We start from the raw sequence: 20,475 nt of genomic DNA on the forward strand, positions 1-20,475 counted from the left end.
AAACAAGCAAATAATTCCACCCAGCAGAGCGATATCGACAAATACTAATGAGGCCTGCAGCTAGTAAAGGGTTACAGTATTTGTTTACACAGGAGAGCGAGAGAGCACGGGAAGAGCTGTGGCAGAGGGGGAAAAAAGGCAGGATTATTTGTAATTACGTGTGCCAAGTGTTTAATGCAACAGATTGGACACAATAGCAGTGGCAGAATCAGCTGCATATGAGTCCTCCATTATCCCGCGGTGGTGAAGTTGGGAGACAGATTGCCGCCGTAAGCAACACAGACAGGCTTGACACCTGCTCGCGGCTCTCCTGCTCATACCACCACTGGGGAGAGGAAACCTGATTAACTGCGCTGTGCTAATAGAGAGAGGAAATTAACACAGCGGTATCCTGGTGAAGGAGAGCTATACTCAGAGAGGGGTGTTTAACCACTGGCAGCCAGAAAAGCCATGGTGAGAGATTAATGAACTGTGCAGTGATGGAGCTCAGAGTCGTGCTGTTGATGGGGCTCAACAAGTCTCTGTTTGGGGCTAATGATTCTGCGAAGACACTGCACACACTATGGCACCGGATAGCGCCGAGCTCTGATGCACATTTCGGCATAAAATTAAGGGCAGTTAGACATGGATAAACCTAATCGCTGCTGTTGCCATGTAATTACTTTTCATAACACTGTTCATTATATGCTAGAGCGTAACGCTACCCAGTGTATTCATTCTCTTTTGTTTTGGTGGTTTGGTTAAATCTGTGTAAATATACATAGTTTCTGTCTACATGTTGAAGTTCTTCCCATGTTTAATATGTATGAGGGAGGGAGAAATGAATTGGATTGAGTGTGCAGAATCAAACTGACTTGCGAACTGACTCCGTGCCTGAGTGTGTGGTTTGGCTCTCCTGCAGTGGTTGCCTTTAGGTATTAACAAGTGACAGGCTTTCTTTTCATTGGGTATCATGAGGCATCTGATGAAGTCTAGACTGTCTGGAGTATATTCCCTTCAATCATTGATAATATCCCTAAAGAGGTCATTATGGCATTTAACTTGGAGCTGAGGGGAGCGCCTACTTGGGGAAAAATGCTATTATTTGCAGCTGATGGAAAAACCCTCAAGACTTCATGTTTTTGGAGTAGTGAGTTGATGTTTGCTGTCAGGTTAAGTGAGTTTGTGGAATATCAATTTAAATGTTATCTTGCACACGCAGCATGCACATATGTGTTATGTGTTAGCCTTAGGCTACTCTTTCCCTAAACTTTATCCTACCTGAACGAGCATCGCAGTGGCATTGAAATGTTTTGAATTTTGATGATCATAGAAGAAGAGAAAAGATGCCCAGAGTTTTGAGAGAGCACAGGGCATCGAGACCGAAGGCAAGGTAAGTGTTTGCCATCAGATGGCAATGATGTGTCTCTCTGTGAGTTCTTCTGAATGACGACACAACAGTTTTCCACTATAAAAGCCTGTCAGAACCATGTGATGGCAAGCTGCTGCTGCATGCCCAAAAACCTTGAATGGATTCAGAAGAAACATGTTTGTGGCTTATATCATAGAGTTATTTAATATGTACCCTATTTTGACATAAACTGTAAAAAAAATTATATGATTAATAAGTTATGACAAGATATGTTTTTACATTGCTTTAACTCATAAAAAATAAGCTTTTTTAAAAATGTTAAAAAAGTTATACAATATTCAACTGTTTTTTTTAAAGTCAATTTAAGTTTTTTTTTTTTTTTTTGTTTTTTTTTACAGTGTAGCCTTACTGAACAACTGTCTGATGGAATAATTATTTATCATTTTTATATTTTTATTAGGTATTATTTTACTACAGTTTAACTACAATAACAGAGGTCTTCAACAGAGCTAAATGTCTAAATGCCATTTGATTCAAATAATGAAAATATACATTAAAAAAATATGATTTTAAGTTAACGTCTATTAAGCTTATTGCAAGAAAACTTTGTGTACAGAAGTGTACATTGTAAAATAAGCCTGTGAATGCACTAATATGCACATTAGGGATGTTATCATATAGGCTCACCAATTCACCAAGGGGCCCGAACAAGTTTACAGATAGGGACAGCAACTTTTTCAGGACAAGATTGTGAAACACAGCCCTGGAGGTAATATATATATATCTATATATATATATATATATATATATATATATATATATATATATATATATATATATATATATATATATATATATATATAATATATATATATATAAACATATTTATTCATTATAGCTAACAGTATAGTCTGCAGATATGATTTTTGTGCATGAAATGAGCTTGTTTTTTTTGTTTTTGTTTTTACTGCCAGGCTAGCTAGATGAAGTGCTCTTATACGATTCATCAGGATTTAAGGTAATTGGTAAGTTTAGGAAGAGTGAGAATGACTGGGTTAGTTATTGAGCGTATAATGCTCTTCAGAGTCATGCAGCGGGGGAGATGGGGACAGACTTTAGTCGTAGTGAAGGCTGCAGACCGTTGTTTCGGTGATGCTGCCGCCGGGTCCATTCTTCAAGTTCGTTTCCAAGGAGGAGAGACGCCTCGCGCCAGGGCTCCGCCCCCTTCTCCTGAATGCGCGAGCAGCTGCTTTCAAACCCAACTGCTCAATTCCATTCATCCTCGAGAGGGAACAAAAAAGTGGCTATTTATTAGAATACTTGTTTTGTATTGTTCCGCGTCACACAAAAGGGGCTTTATTATGTAAGAAGGAACCCTTTCGCCGGGAGAAACAATAACTTGAAATTGTCTTTAGAGTCTATAATAAATTTCATTTTCTTGTCTCTCTCCTCAGTGTGTAGTGAGTGGTGGGACTGGGAGCTGGGTATGGCTGGCCTTGGCACACTAAGGGTAGATTTTTAGCAAGGATGGCGGTCTGGCGAGTGGCTTTGACTGGGTTAGGACAGCGATAGCACCGGTAAGGACGATTTTACATCACTGCAAATGAGGGACAGTGCAACGTATGTTTATGTAGCTTTAAAACCAAATTTAGATTGATATGTATTATTTTCTGGCAAAAATCTTAGTCTACATATGGATATATTAACTGATTGTAAATGAATGTTCTCATCTAGAAACTTGATATTTTTAGACAATTATGTCGCCTGTTAACTGATTATATGAAGTTCGTAAGCACGTCATAAAGCCTGTAAACGGAAAGCTGTGATTGTCGTCAGTTATAGGCTAACGTTAACTTACTGAGCTAACGTTACATGATCGCATGATATAGGCTACTGTGTCGGATAAGAGATATTAACGCGATTTCCCCCCTTGTGAACAGACCGGATACTTTTTTCAGACTACCGGTCGGTCCAGTGTCGGTAAAGTCGCGTTTTATCGGAAGACTTGTCGAATACGCGTTCGTATTTACAGCATTAAGCGGGAACAATTATTGAGGGAAGTCAGACAGTTCTGCTCGCTACGTGTTTTTTCCCCCTTTTCTTTTCTTTTCTTTTTCTTTTTCTTTTTGCATTTGCAGCTTTAAAAGACAACCTGCTATGCTCTGGTGTAGGCTACGTGAATTTACATTTAAGTAGGCTAATATTTAAATAAAGTTTAAATGTAAAGGCTTACACTTAGTATTAAATTAAATTAATTACATATTTATTTTAAAATATGTAAGCCAGTGTATTTATGCTGATTAAACGACTTGTCTTTTTTCCCCTGTAAAATAAAATAAAAAATAACGTTGATCTTGTGACTATTGTATGAAATGAACTTTTAGAGTATTGATCAACAGATTGTCACTATCATCTGTTTATCAGGATGTCATTTGCAAGCGTCTAAGCCTCGTCTTACCACAGCCCTTGTTAAGTCAACCTGTTCACAAGAAGAGCCACACAAAGGACTTAAACAACCAAATTAGGTTAAACAAGTCTACAACAACAAACAAGTTTAGGACGCTTTAATTTTGCAGTGAAATACTTTCATGTTAATGAACAGCTCAACACACATTGGGCTATAAATATTTAAATTATTTTATTTATATTTTTATTAAACTGATTGATTTAAATAATCAATTCTTATTTCGCTTATTTATATTTTGGCATCATAAATTATATAGAGTATATCCCAGTCCCCTCGTTCTATCCCCATCCCCTGCTTCTGTCACAAAATGTTTTATGAACTGTAGCCTACGATCGCAAACACACTTCAGTTTTGCTTTTCAGTCTTTCGTTGTTGTTGTTGTTTTTTTAATTACCAAGGACATCTCTCTAATATTTTTACTACAATAGTGTGTGTTTTGGACAACTGCTGTAACCCCAGCTCTCACACGTGCGCTAACAGTGCCCTATTGGCCCCAGCGCGCGCAAAACAAAGACTCTGTGAAGAGCGCGACACTGAAGCAAAATGAGAACTGACAGTGCACGTTGTTTCAGGAGGGTCACAGTGTGGTTTAGCGCTCTAATCCCCGAAGGTCAATTAAATAAAATGAAATAAAAATGTGTTATTTAATATGCCTAATCGTTGCCATAACTAACACAATTACAAAAAATAAATAAAGTAAATTCAAATTGGCTTTTTTTTTTTTGAGCTTGTATGGCACATTTTTATGTTTTTAGTTAAAAAAATAATAACATAGCCTACCTAATATAATTTCTACTAATGTAGGATTATATTATATAATTAGCCTATTTGTAATATTATTGTTCATAGTGCAGCTGATGGGCTTGCTTTGGTGTTGGAATATTTTAAACACAACAAATATAAATAAAAAAACAATTACAATTAATTTGTAAAACCTTTCATATTTATTAGTGTGTAGTACAATTATTTAATAAAATGATTGCATTTCTCAAAATATATATATTTTTTTTAAACCAAAATCATTGGAAAAAAAGAAGAAACGTAATTTTATCAACATAAAATGAGTGGCTAGACACTGGAGACAATCACTAAATGAAAGAAAAAACATCTAAACTATTGTTTTTTGGGCAATGAAAAGCCCTGACTCTCTTTTGTCAAAACATGTTTTCGTTCTTGTTATAGCTGCGTCACATAGCCTATTCAAAAATATAGACTAGGCTACCAACATCTCTAAAGAATATATATTGACATGATATTTCTTGTGTGTCTTCGAATTTGATGGCGGAATAATAGGCTACTTTTGCTGTCCAGCGCAGGTATATTTGCCTTTCATCAACATTTTTCTCAATCAAAAGAATTGCACATTCTGTACAATTATCCTTGCATTATAGGCTTAATAAAATTTGCAGTCTGATTTTCATTCAGACAACGCCTTCATGTTTGCCTTGCATCCACTATATTTTTATTTTGAGATAACTTAAGTTTTCCGTATTAATTTTAAGCGCAACTAAATCTTAGCAGTGCACCACCAGACGGCAGTATCCTCGATTTAAGAAACTCGATTTAAAATTAGGCTATGTTGTTTACCTCTTAAAATAATATGGTGTTTTATTTTGTTTCAGTCAAACATTTTCTAGGTATTAAGTGAATTGGTTGTGTTGATTATCTTTGGCAAAAAAATATGTTGGCTAATTGAATGCAAAGTGAAATGAGGGTCTCATTCGATGTTTTTAAGCATACGTGAGCATTTAAGCATTTATAAGTGATAAATTAATTTCGACCGATTTTTTTCCTTCAACAGTTTTATAATCACAGATATTCAGCAACATATAGCTGACAAGTGGCTGTCTACTTTTTACACACAAAGATTTGGCAAAGCGTCACGAGGGAGCATAGCAGCTATTACAGTTATTATAAAGAATTAGATCGTATCTTGTAATGTCATCTAAATGGATAAAATCTACCATTTGTCCTCTTGTTCATTTATTGCAACCATTGAAGAGGCTCAAACTGCTACCTCAGTATTACTCTACTTTAGAGGGGGCGGTGCTGACCCTTCGCGCACCCCGCCTACTAGTTCTTTCCTCTCTGTCTACGTCACTCCACCGAACTCCATGCAAATCGCTCCTCACTGGAACGCCATTGGCCGCTCGCTCATTTTAATCGCTGTCAAAACGCATCATATGGCCGCCGCTTTAACTTACTCTTCAACTCCACTAGGAAAAGTAACTCAAATGCACGTTCAATTAATGTGGATGTGAAACGGCAGTCGGAGACGACACAAACAGGCTACAGGAGCAAAAAGAGACCCTGAAACTAACAGCAAACGGTTGGGAATAAGCTGAATTCCACATTTCACCGGAGCTCCACTGGCTCGTGAAGCACCTGCTTCAAGCGGACTACAGAGCGCCGAAAGTTCATGCTTTTTCTCTGCTAGCTGAAAACTTTTAAGCCACTTGAATGTATAGCATGATGATGGAGACGGACCTTCATTCCCCTGGACCCCAAACCAACACGAATCCGGGGCAAACGGGTCCAAATTCGGGGAGCAAAGCCAACCAAGACCGCGTAAAAAGACCCATGAACGCTTTCATGGTCTGGTCCCGGGGCCAGCGCCGAAAAATGGCTCAGGAGAACCCCAAAATGCACAACTCTGAAATTAGCAAAAGACTCGGTGCTGAGTGGAAAGTGATGTCAGAGGCTGAAAAGCGGCCCTTTATTGATGAGGCGAAGCGGTTGCGAGCCATGCACATGAAAGAGCATCCGGATTACAAATACAGACCGAGGCGCAAAACCAAGACCCTGCTTAAAAAGGACAAGTACTCGTTGGCTGGCGGCTTGCTCGGCGGTGCAGGTGGCGGGGTCGGAATGAGTCCTGCAGGGGTCGGCCAGAGGTTGGAGAGTCCTGGCGGTCACGGAGGCTCAGCCAGCGCCGGCTACGCACATATGAACGGCTGGGCGAACGGCACTTACTCCGGACAGGTGGCCGCCGCGGCAGCAGCGGCTGCGATGATGCAGGAGGCTCAGCTCGCTTACAGCCAGCACCCAGGTAGTGGGTCTCACCATCACCACGCTCATCACCATCACCCGCACAATCCTCAGCCCATGCACCGCTACGACATGACTGCTCTTCAGTACAGCCCCATCTCGAACTCCCAGAGCTACATGAGCGCTTCTCCGTCCGGCTACGGTGGGATATCATACGCGCAGCATCAAAACTCCAGCGTCGCTACTTCTGCGGGCATCGGCACGCTGAGCTCGCTCGTGAAGTCCGAACCCAATATAAGCCCTCCGGTTACCACACACTCCCGAGTACCCTGCACCGGAGACTTGAGAGAGATGATAAGCATGTATTTACCGACTGGGGAGTCCGGGGATCCGTCTGTGCAGAGCAGACTGCATGCCTTACCGCAGCACTATCAGAGCACAACTGCCGGAGTAAACGGAACTGTCCCATTGACGCATATTTGAAACAGCTGATGGAAAGTGATGGGTAACACTCCACCAAAAATATTTACCTCTTCTTCTTCTTCTTTTTTTTTCTTTTTTTTTTTAGATTGTCATTAAACTACTTTTGTACAGATTGTTTTATGATGTTATTGTAAATTAAAGGTAAATATTGTTTCGATTGCAGTTCGGAGAGAAACTGAGATCTAATGAGATGTATCACATTCAGTGAAACATTGTTTAAATATGACGTCTTTAAAAATGATTCTGACAGCGTTTCTGGCCACGCCAAGAAATATGCGACACACTGTTATTCTTTAAATATTTAAGTTTCTGTGCAAATTGACTTTTGAGTTGATAATAACAAAAGTCTAGCGTGAATAACACAATGAAATGTTTTTGAGAGCCCATAAAGAGTTTTCTGCTTATTACATTTACCAAAACGTTTGTATACGTGAATTAATGTACCAGATTTATGTTGTAATATTTCTTGTAAATTGTGAATAAGTTTTAATATTTCAAAAGACTGGCACGTTACTGCTGCTGTACATAATTTATGACATGCATTCCTGCCAGTTCAAATCTTAACCTTGCGTTGATTCATGGTCTAAATAAAATTGGAGAAAAAGTTACTCTGCCCTAAATTGGTGTTAGTTTTGTTACCTATCAGACTTTGTCATTTAACATGTGTTTGATTTACTACACTTACACTTTCTCTTCGTGGATTGAAGACAAAATATGAATCGGCAGGTATTAATACTTTATTTTGCTTTAAGACCTTTTATTTTTAATGTGTATTTTACAAGCTTCAACGTGCTACTAATGAGATCTCTGAAAGTATCAAAACTGGGAAATCGTATTTTCTAAATAGGTCACACTTGGTCTTACCCGTCATAGGAACTAGAATATATATTACAATAAATATGCATTAGAACCTTTGGTGGGAAAATAATTGTATATAGGCCTGTAGACCTTTAATGATTATTTTAAATGTGTGTCGTACTTTTGTCATTAATTTATAATTTGAGTCATTTTATTTAAGTGTAATTGCCTTTATAATAAACCGTCTACTTAACTAAATTAATAATAAATGGATAATATTTTTCAAAAACTAGAGAAAACTAGATAATAAAATAATAAATATTGCATTGCATGAATACAAATATTGTGATAAGATAACTTCAATGTTGTTAAAGTCGCCTTGCAAAATTTTAATTATCACTCGTTTAAAGGTATTTCAAATCTATGTTTATTCATAATTTAAATTGTTTGTTTACTTATATAATTAGACTGTGGCTGTGTACTAAGTTCACAATTGCTTCTCCAATTGTAGACTTTGATTGGTACCTATAAGGTGTATCATTTCGTTGTACTTGAAAATAAATAATTATTATACGTGTATCATGTAGGTTAGGGTTGGTTTGAAATTGCCTTGAAATTGCATTAACTAACTTTGTCATTTCGTCTATCACAATAATATTTGCAGTTCAAAAGTTTTATTGTTTAACTGACACGTTTACCTCAGCAAACCTGATTTATTTTAACCATAGGATTTGGCTAATAATGAATCAATTGTAGGTAGATTTTGTTGGGTAAGAACCCTTAATTTTGAAAATGAATTCGCCTATGTTAGTACATCTGCGTGTTTAAAAACATTATGTAAAAATGTTTTCACACGAGATGTTTATAATATTTTTGACAATGAATAATAGCTCATGTTTCACTTTTTAAAGTAGATTTCAATTCATACATGAAACGTGTTTGAGTAGGCCCACATATTGATCAAAACACGTGTTTGTAACTGCAGCAACTTTGTAGTCTCTTATATGAAAAGTGTGCGAACGTTTTCATTTCCTAGTTTTGTTTCTTATTTATTCTCGAGTCCCTGCGTGTGAAGAATTGTGGCTGAACATAATGTGATCTGAAGCAGGGGCAGAAGGATGTTTAACAGTGACCTGGATCAGCCAGCAGACACGCTGACCTCTGGGACAGAAAGTCAAAGGTTATTACAATTACCTGCTGTCATGGGGCTAGTTTAGCAACAAGTGTCAGAAGCGCAAAGCCGCAACACACTATGGCACCAGACGTCCCTTTTCTCGTTGGGATGCGCATGTGAGGCCTTCAAATCTGTGAGTGCCACTTCACGCACTTGAAATAAATATGAAGCAGAACTGAGTCAGGAGTGCTAAAACTGTTATATACATCATAAATTGCACAATCTCGATAGCATTTATTTTTCAACAGAGCACTGAATAGTTGTTCTTGCACTCTAAAAATGCTGGGTTGTTTTAGCCCAAATTTGGGTCAACTATGGACAAACCCAGCCATTGGGTTAAATCTGTAAATTACATTTATAACCACATGTTTGCATTTGTTCATATTTGACCCAAAATTGGGTTAAAACAACCCAGCATTTTTTAGAGTGTGTCTGTTTTATTTCAGCCACGTTTCTTTAATGAAAACACTTACATTAAACGGTCAATTATTCTAAACACACTTTCCTTTCCCCTCCACTACTAGCCTATATGAGAATGTCCACTCAGGGGCCATTTGTATTTATCTCCAGATGAAAAACTACGGATTAAGCGCCGAAAATAGAGAGGCGGAGAATCAAGTCACGGCACTTGCCAGGTTAAAGAGAAGCGTTCTGGTAAATTTAACCAAAATAATTTACCACCCCGCCAAAAGAGGGGAAGGCACGCGGGGTGGGATGGGTGAAAAGGATGGGATGGAGTTCGAGGTGGGAGGGGTGGCGGTGGACTCGAACCAATAAATCGTCTCAACGTGCGATACCCTTATCTTGTAGCCACCGATATATTCTGTGCTGGGAAACCATCAACACTGCTGGCTCGTATGAAAACTCCCGATCTCTTGCACTCGCTGTCCTAAATGGGGATAATTAGCATCACTTTATCACGCCTCTGCATATTTTCTCCCTTCTCCAAAAAACCCGGTACGCTGCTATTGGTCGCTGCTCTGTCACAGAAGATTACGGAGACAGATTGCACGGAACGAATGTGCTGAACGAGATTAGGGAGGAATAGAAATAGCAACTGGGCCAATAAATTCCTCGCGAGGGCCTTATCGTGCAATTACACGTTGACATGTTTAACAATCTTGCTGCCTCTTAATCCTGCGCCCTTCCAAGAGGCGAGATGCTGCGCCGTAATTTCTGCAGTCTGCGATTCCGGAGCAGTAATTTAAGCATATGCACAACGCCACGAAAAAGCAACTTTGTTCAAACTTTTATTTAGCAAAATGTTGCTGTCTTTCTGCTAATTATAAATTATTTGTTCCTCACCGTGACCAACAGTCTCTTTTAGCCGCGGCAGACACAGACCAGGGGCCCGAGCATTGTCGCATGTAAATCAGCCCCTTAAGTTTCAGTACGATTTTTGTCTGAATTGCGTCATTATTGCTCGGAAGAGCAAACAGTAGGCTAATTCAGTGGACTAATTTAGTGATGCACCCATGGGATTGCTTTTCACAGATTTTCTCATGTTGTTGTGCATCACTGAGAATCCAATTACCATTATAAAACGACTGCTGTTCAAAAAGTCTAGACTGCTTTATCTAAAAAAACAAAAAAAAAAAATGCTAGATGACCAATGCAAGGCTATGAATTTTTCAAGGCTCTTATGAAGCAAACTGCTTGTTTAATAAACTACTCTTTTGTACCTTAACTGTCTGTTTTCTCTCTCTCTCTCTCTCTCTCTCTCTCTCTCTCTCTCTCTCTCTCTCTCTCTCTCTCTCTCTCGCCCTCGTGTTCGGCAGAGAGGTCTGTGTAAGGATGATTGTGAGAGACTCTGCTGGAATTTGGCAGGCCCGCTGCTTGGAGAGGCGCCCCACGCTGTGACTCCCATTCAGCGGTCCAGCGCGCTGTGAGGTTGGGAAGTTTCACTGAGCCGTGCACTCAATGGCTCCACAAAGCTGATTACAAGCCCCAGCGAATTCCTGAAGGGACCGGGCAGCCACGCAGGTGTGCGGGAAACCGGGGCAACCCTTCAGAGTTATAGTGACAGAGCAAGACAAGCCATGAGACCACACAAAAAGCAAAGCGTCCCAGGAAGCGGCCAGGGATTTGGTGGGAAAAGAACACCTTAAAAATGTCTCCCTTGTGAGCAAAAAGGGAAAGACAGGAGAAACTTTCCGAAGGCCTAATAAAATGATGCGCAGCCTTCTCAGGACAGTGAACTAAAATGGATGAGCACCGGAAACATATTTTTGTGTTCGTTTTTCCATAAGCATTCTGAATAGTCGATTGTATCACTATTGGGGTTCAGGGTTAACAACGATTCATAAAACGTAAAGGCCTGCTCTCTCTCACTGCCCAATTCATTCTCCCTGGTGCGAAAAAATCTACATCAATGAAACAGACAGCGTATTTAATTAGAGCGGAGTCTAACTATCAATTACTCAGGAAAAACACAGGATCCCCAAGGACCGGTAATCAGCGCGCCAACAGTCGGCCGCGCGCTCGTTACAGCAAAGCGACAGGCGGGAATAATAATCAGGGCGCAGCGACGCATATTTCCACCGCATCCTGGTGCCTCTCAGAACTTTAATAACTCGTCGTTTTTACTCAGCTTCACTTGACCCAGTGGTAGGACGACATGACCCTTGTTAATGTTGTTGATGTATTAATTTTGGCCTAATGTAATTTCTCTTTTGGACTTTTGGCCTATAGTCCATGCATGATCAGTTTACTTTAAACAGTTCACTAAGGCCTAATTTACATTTTGTAACAACTTTAATTTTATTTCATCCACTTAAAATCGTAAAATATAGATTTACTCAAACCATTTGTGTTCATTTTTTTTGTTTTTTTTGTTTCTATGCTTTTCATTGGCATGAATGGAAAGAGTAGCCTAAATGTTGAAATTAATAATTTGACTGTTGTTTGTTTTATGTGTTTGTTTGTTGTTGTTGTTTTTTTTGGGGGGGACAAAATGAAAAAAATAAACTTAGCCTAGTACTACTAGCCTATTGCTCTCTTGTGATTTAAGAAAAGATTGTATCATGCTGACGTTTTAGTGTTGCGGCGGGCTAGGTGAGGAGCTTGGGTTTAGGTTTAGGAGAAGTGAATTTGCCACAAGTTATTTTACACAAAGAGAAATTGCTATATACAAATGTCAGTTCTTCAGTCAGTGTTTGTCCCGAGCTTCCTGACACCATTTAGCATGCTAACGTGCGTGGTTGCTAGCTAGTAGTATAAAGAGATTCGTCTAATGACTAAGTTCTTAATTTTATTGGGTTTTCTCATTCCAATTAGGTTGCGGCTCCAATTCGAGTTGACTGCGCATGGACATTATATGAAAAAAAAAAAAAAAAAAAACTTTTCACAAATTAACTTTAGCCAAATAATGATGTATCTATTAAATGTGAAATATTTTTTAGTTCAGCAACTTTCATTCAATACCATGGAAAAGTCTGTGTTCTTCCAACATTTCCTCAGTTTGAGTGAGGGCTCAGTCTTACTTTATGCGGCTAATTTAATCCTCCACAGAGTCAACAAGGGCTAATTGAGATCAGCGGGGCTCAAACACCCATTCACAATCAGATTGTCCCGTTAAGTCGTTTTGCGTGGGGTTTAGGATTCGGAAGTAACCATATTGTGGTAGTCTATAGATCAAGCTGGCTTTGATTCCTGAATTATACAAATGGCAAAGGTCTCTGAGACTTAGGCATGTTTCAGTTCCCATGCTTAGCTTTATAAATATGCTATAAATCTATTCCAGTCTTGGCCTCACCTGTGTCCTGTCACCCCTGCTGTCCTCATGTGATTAGAGGACAAAAGCACTTACCCTGCCCGGCTATGGTAGTCAATCAACCACAACGGACTATGCTAATTGAGGGGAAAGGCGAGAGGAAGACGAACAGTGATCCCAATTGTTTGGCGAATTTCACAGCTCAGCGCAGCTGCAATGCTACTGTTCTCTCCCAATACACTCTTCCATCACTTCTAACACAACGCTACTGTAAGCCGAAGTCTGTGCGAACATGAATTTGCAATACTCGCTAATGTCACGATTTTCTCACAGAAGTCCATATATTAGATCAGAAACAATAGCCATGTGGCATAGTGTACAGCTGAAGAGATAAATGAGACGCACTCTAAAGTTGTTGAGGAGCTGTCCAGGTCCTGAAATAAACGCGGACAACATCCGCATATGTTCTGTTGGGTTATATCACAAATAAGTCATATAAAAAATCATTTTAAAAGTAGGCTACGTTTTCTAATTATCGCTCTTCGTTCATTTCTCTCCGATTTTTTTTATAGGCTACTAGATTAGATTAGCCTCGCCTCTGCATACGACTCTCGTGTGACTTGATCGAATTTAAAATTGATGGTCAAAGTTAGTGCTTCAGGTTTTTGGACAGATGCAATAAAGCCAAGGTTATATTAACAAGGCTTGCTAAGGAAGAAATTTTGAATAATGTTTGTAACCAAACAGTTGTGGTGGGGCACCATTGACTTCCATAGTAGAAAAAAAAAATACTACTATGAAAGTCACACATCTGTTTAGTTACAAACATTATTCAGAATATCTTCTTTTGTGTTCAACAGAAGAAAGAAATTCATACAGGTTTGGAACAACTTGAGGGTGAGTCAATTATTACAGAATGTTCCCTTTTGGGTGAACTCCCTTTTAAAAAGCATTACATTTGGTTTATAATAGACAATTTAGCACAAACACATCTATTCGTTTATGCAGACATAACGATTTTGAGTATTTAAAAAAAATAAAAAAAATAGGTTTTTGTTTTTGTTTGTCTTTCTCCCATTTTTCAGTCTGAGATCAAATATGTACCTAGAAAACTACTTATAGCACATATACAAAAAGAATGACAACTTTAACTGCAAATGACTTTTTCCTGGCATCTAGTTTGACCCACCTCACAAGGTGCCCTTCCTCTCAGCAGGTGTCAGAAAATAGGCCTCAGAATTGTTTGTGTTATTCCGCTGCTGGAGTCCCACTGTGCTTCTGTATTTTGTGATGGGATAAACTTTGACTGTGTCTGATTGTGTTGCTTTTACATCTGAAAGAGGGAGGGAGAGACCGAAAGAAACAACAATAAAAGAAGTTGATGTTTATGGATTGGTCATTGATTTTGTTGCTCTTGGCTGTATGGGCCCCTTTTTTTAATAAAGACAGGCAAGGATATGGAAGCATGTACAGCAGCGCAGGCTAAAGCTGTAGAAGTGGATGGAGTCTGCGTGGACAGTCGCTGACAGTTGAAGTACCTGCCCTGAGGACTGCGTGACGGATTGGGGGCAGCGGGGTTATTGGTGATAATGACACACCCCACTGAGTGTTATTACTTAAAGACTGTGCTGGGCTGAAATGACATTGTAATGGGATGGGACTTTTGCCACGTTTTCATGGCACTGGGTGCTCTTGCTCAGCAACTTACTTCCAGCTTCTGTGTCCTCTTTTGTCTGCCATATAACTGCTTTTTTTCCGCCCCCTGTCTGTTTCCCTGTCCCTCTTTCTCTCACTCTTCCCTATTCTTTCTAGTGTCTGCTTACATGCATTACAGAGACTCGCTGTTATGCATGCATAGGTTCCTGGCAGAATACGCAGAAATTTGGAGCATAACTTTTTTTGTTCTTCCTCTAACACTGAAAAAGCTTATGTGTGTCTGTACTAGCTTCAGTGCACCTTCCACGCTTACTACTGAACACATGGCCTGTCTGGCTCAGATCATGACTGGAGCTCTACAACAATGAGATCCCATTCAGTTCGACTCAGGCACAAGTGCTCATGTTTTGTGTAAGTTATCGTAAACATTACTCAGATACATTTTCTACTCGAAGCATTTATGCCAAAACATCTGTCTTTTTGTTTTGCAGTGCATTGTAAAAATATAAATCAAATAAAAAGCTTGCGTCAATACATAGTGTCCTTCTAAATGAAAGGATACAGAGCATATAGATTTTATTGTTTTTAAATGTGTGTTTGTGGTCTGCAGTGACAAGCCCCTGGTGTGACTAAGGTGGCACTCCTATTGTGAATAATAAGCAGCTCTGCCTCTAATTCTTTCAGTTCTTACATATAGATGGACTCCCTGTGTTCTTATACAAAGGGGTTTTTTTTAGCCCTAGTGGTTACTTTCCTCTAGTGCTTTTAGCATTTAGAGTGAGCGTAACCCTTGGGTAAATAAGAATTACACATTACAATTAATAGGTAATTTTCATTGCCATTTAAGTGAATTTACTGAACTTAAATATACGAGCTTGATAAAAATGATCATTCTATATATATATATATATATATATATATAGATCTATATATATATATATATATATATATATGGTAACACTTTATTTTGTGGGTTCAATTCTCACTATAAACTAGTTGCTTATTAGCATGCATATTACTAGGATATTGGCTGTTTATTAGTACTTATAAAGCACAAATTAATGCCTTATTCTGCGTAACCTTATTCTACATCCCTTATTCTTACCCAATCCCTAAACTTAAACGCTACAAAAACTACCTTACTAACTATTAATAAGCAGTAAATTAGGAGTTTATTGAGGCAAAAGTTGTAGTTAATAGTGAATATGTGTTCCCCATACTAAAGTGTTACCATGTATGTATGTATGTATTATACTGTATATCATATGTTCTTAATGCATAAAAAAAAAATCAAGGTCAGTCTGCTCAGGATTTAAAAATCTCTGGAGTATAAACTGCCCATATTATAATGGCAATAAAGGACAATTTCGATTTGAATCATCTGCCTATAATAATAAAAATTAAATTCAGTCTGCATTAACTGTTTTCAGATTGAGTAACTCAAAACAGCTGAGATGTTTTACAAATCATTTTTAAATAGACATTTTAGTTAAAGTTCTTGCTCATGTAGTTTTTCTTTCCTTGCATGCCTTCTTAATTAAGTACTTAATATTTATAATATTAATAATAATAATAAAGGGTAATTAATCTTAATGACATAATTTGCCAATACTCTCTCCACACCACACACACATTGTGGCTAAACTCTTAGTGAGCGTGAGAGCTGCATAGTATGGGCTATTAGTGCAGTGATTCATGCACATGCTGGTCTCGATTTCAGTGAGCTCCTTGTGAGGATGTGTATTACTCTGACCCTGCATATCTAATGTGTTTAGAGGGGAAAAAGAGAGTAATGCAGTTTCTGTGAAGAGTAACCTTAAATACAATGATGACTTTATGGCTGATGGACTTAATAAGCTGAGGAGTAGAGCTGTTTTAAACTGCTGTGGTTCCTCTGTTTCTAACGTGGCAGTATTTCTTTGCAGGGCTGAGGAAAAGCTGTTATTTCTCTCGGAGGCGCAGAGCCAATACCCGAGACCTCTGCCAAAAAAAGCCAATCCTTTTACACTGTAGAAATGTTTTAGTGTACGCAATACGCGGATGCAAACAAAAATGCACAAAAATCCATAGGAAATTTGTCTTTCTCAATCAGAAATTCAGGCAAACACACACACACACACACACACACACACACACACACACACACACACACACACACACACACAGTTTGTTGATAGTTTTAAGTAGAGGAGATTAGGTTAATGAGGGGTCAGGGGGTGACCATAAGAAACAACGACTTGGTTTCCTCTGGATGTCACTGATAGCTCTTACTGCAGCTGACCTTTGACACCCCTTACAGTGAGTGATCAACAGTCTCTGCCATTTAGATGGACTAGATTACAATATCAATGTTACGGACACAGGATCCTTTTTACAAGGGTCACTGAAATATATCTTTCAATGAAATCCAAAATCGCAGCTAAAGAGGGCCCATTTGTAACAATGACCTTAGATATTGACACATTTGGTGGCCTTTGAAACTGCTGTCAATTTGAATCAAAACAATTTCTCACCTTTTGACATAAATACTGATCAAAAGTTTGTGGTCGGTAAGAATTTTTTTTTTTTTTTTTTTTTTTTTCCAGAAATACAGTAAAAGCTGTAATATTGTGAAATATGTTTGCAATTTCAAATAACTGTTTTCTATTTTACTATATTGTTTAAAATGTAATTTATTCCTGTGATGTCAAAGCTGAATTTTCAGCATCATTACTCCAGTCTTCAGTGTCACATGATCCTTCATAAATCACTCTAATATGAGGATTTGATGCTCAAGAAACATTTCTTATTATTATCAATGTTGAAAACAGTTGTGCAGCTCATTTTGTGTGTGTGTGTGTGTGTGTGTGTGTGTGTGGAAACTGGTCTTAAATATCACTTTTACTGTCAATTGAATGCATCCTTGCTGAATAAATCTTTTTTAATGAAACAAACTCACCATAAATAAATAAAAAAGTTTAGATAGTTTGGGAAAGTTTCCTTCCTGTGTGAGAAGGCCTGTTTTTCACCCTCTCTTTTTTCCCCCCTACCGGCACAGATGAAGTCATGGATTCTTTTATATGTCTCTTTTTAATGAAAAAAAGTTTTAATGATTAGAGCTGATCAAATATCTTAAGGCACAGGTAAAACTTTTCCATGAGATAACCTTAGATTAACATTACTTTAGAATATCTATCAATACCGTACAGCTCCAGTAATGGGACATAAATGCCAAAGCACACAAAAATAAACCTCAATTTGCCAGACAACACGCTACAGCAGCAAAATCAATCAGTTCATACATTAACATAATTAACTGCATACATGTTATATGACTTTTCACATCTCGGTACTCTGACCCACCGTTCTAAAGGTGACTCTTCAAACTGTGAGCGTGAATGCGGCCGTGATCGTGTCATGTCCGTACAAGTTTTCGAAGTCTTCTGGCTCTTGTGTGAGTTGGAAAGAGTAGATCAATTTCTAATAAACTTCTTCAATAGGCCAATTTTGCCTTTCACTGGCTGCTTTGAAAGGCTTCAGTTAGCATTTAGAGAAAGAGATGGAGAGTGAAGGATGATTACAGAGGAGTACAGTATGCCACTGAAGGTCATCACTCAAGGATAATGAGTGCTGTATTGAAACTACTCCTGTTTCCACCTTCTCTTTTTCCAAACCAGTCTACGCGAGTGAGAGTTCACTAAATCATATTGATCTCAAAACAACACAACTGATTGACGGTTGCATTTCAGGGTGTGAAAAAGTCCCATGTCCTTTCAAAGCAAAGAAATAATAATCTGGGTGTAGAAAAATGAGAAATTTAGACTGATAAAAGGGTGAGGCTGTTAAGGTGCATTTGATCAGATTAAAATCCCTCATTTTATTATCAGGAGAGCATTTGTACATTCATTCATTTTTGTTACCAGCAACAGCAGTACTAACAACAAAGATATTTAAAAATATATATTAGAGAATTGTTTAGTTAACAGCTTTTTTTTTTGTAGCTAGCTTCTTGAGCAAACATACAAATATTTACAAATTATACAAAGTGTCAAGCACTGAGTCGTCACCTTACAAAATAACCGTTTTATATATATATATTTTTTAATGTAATTATTATTACAGAATTTTTAGTCTTCATCATTACTCCAGTCTTCAGTGTCACGTGATCTTTAAGAAATCATTCTAATATGCTGATTTGCTGCTCAAGAAACATTTCTTATTGTCAATGTTGAAAACAGTTTTGCAGCTTAATTTATTATAAATTAAATATTATAAATCACGATTCTTTGATGAATAGAAAGAGAGAACAAGCTAAAGGACTTAAGAGAACAAGCTAAAGGACAGCAATTATTAGAAATAAAAGTATTTTGCAATATTTATAAATGTAATTACTGTCACTTTTGATAAATAAAAGAAATCAAATAAATAAATGAATAAAAAAATATCATAGTATGTTTTTACACGACATATATAACTGTCTTAAAATACATGAATGTTTGACGGTCATCAATGCTTGCCACTTTTGGTCAACTAATGCAGAGAAACATCTTATTTCCTCCTTGCATATTTCCTGATTTATTTTATGTAATCTGAGGTGAACGGCCATAATGGGATTAGAGGCGGTGCTGCTGAACCCAGCGCGGCCCTGCTACCAGCTCACTCAAGAGAAACACACAGTTATCACACAACAGCAGATTGTTTTGAACTACTTATGAAAAAACGGAGCATCTGAAGACAGAGGCACTCTTGCCAGCGTGAGCTGGTGTTAAGTGCATGGTTGTTCCCGTTGTTTTATTTAGCATCTGCAGAATTCCCAGCATAGTTAAGGTGCTTTGGAAAAGGATTAACTGTTGCTGGCACTGGTGAGCAAGCCTCGCAGATTTTCCCCTAGCAAGAAAGTACAAAGAAGAGAAGGAAAAGGGAGATGGAAAAGAGGGAGAAAAGGAAGAGAAACCACAATAACAAGTTGTATAAACATAACCTGAGAGTGAGACATGGGTAAAAGTATATCTAAACAACAATTATCCCTGAAGGAGGAAAGGAGGAGGCTTTCACTTGCCTACTTACAGTGTCCTATTACATCAGATGCTTAATTTCCGTCTCTCTTCTCTGTCTCAGTGCCTTGTTTTTCTCTCATCATTTACTAGTCCTTTTTTGTCCTGTAATGTCTTTAAATAGGTCTATTTAAAAAAGGGAAAGCCCAAATCAAAAGATGGTGCTGATGCTTCTAAAGATCAAATTAGAGTTGTCTCAATTACATCATATAAATCACTCAGTATTTTTGACTTTAGAATATAAGCGAATAAAACACATTCACGTCTGAGTGACTTTATTAAGTATTTTCTTTTCACATCTACAAATATGAGAAGTGGTCTTGCTAATAGCTTCAAAGGTATTTTCCTTCCCTCAGGAATGACTGCAGATGATAAGGTAATTTAATTATTTAAAGTCGCTTTGAATTCAATATGACCGTGAAGCATTCCTGACATTATTGTGTCCATGACATTGTGTTCACGTCCTGATTTTGATGAAAACTAGCCCATAGTGTTTCTAAAAAACAAAGCTTACTCGAATTGAGATTGTGGATATTTGCCAGAACACTGTGATATCCTGCCTCCATCCTTCATTGTCATTGAAAAAAAATGTTTTAAATGGTGTAAGGCAATAAAGAAGACACTGACCTTGATGCATTCAAAATAAATAGTGACTTTTTTTTTTATCATTCAAGTTTCCAGAGTGGGTCTGTTCTGTAGTGACAAATGATTAGTCTGGGAAATTTGCAGTTTGTATTCAGATGCTCTTCTGCTGTTCCTCTGGTTAGGTTCCTTGTTTCTGGAGCAGAGAAACCAGATCCGGCCTGTTCGTAG

The 20,475-nt window shown here is 38.1% G+C and overlaps 1 protein-coding gene across 1 annotated transcript; it reads left to right on the forward strand.

Moving 5' to 3' along the window:
- Nucleotides 1-5,735: 5,735 nt before the first annotated feature.
- On the forward strand, nt 5,736-15,151 carry sox1a (SRY-box transcription factor 1a). Its single transcript, XM_084122676.1, is given in 3 exon segments — nt 5,736-7,130; nt 11,040-11,117; nt 11,120-15,151. Coding segments are annotated over 3 exon segments (1,092 nt in total). The 5' UTR covers nt 5,736-6,278; the 3' UTR covers nt 11,282-15,151.
- Nucleotides 15,152-20,475: the final 5,324 nt, after the last annotated feature.

This window comes from Abramis brama (genome assembly GCF_963993115.1).
Source record: "Abramis brama genome assembly, chromosome: 8".
In the NCBI taxonomy this organism is placed as follows: Eukaryota; Metazoa; Chordata; class Actinopteri; order Cypriniformes; family Leuciscidae; genus Abramis; species Abramis brama.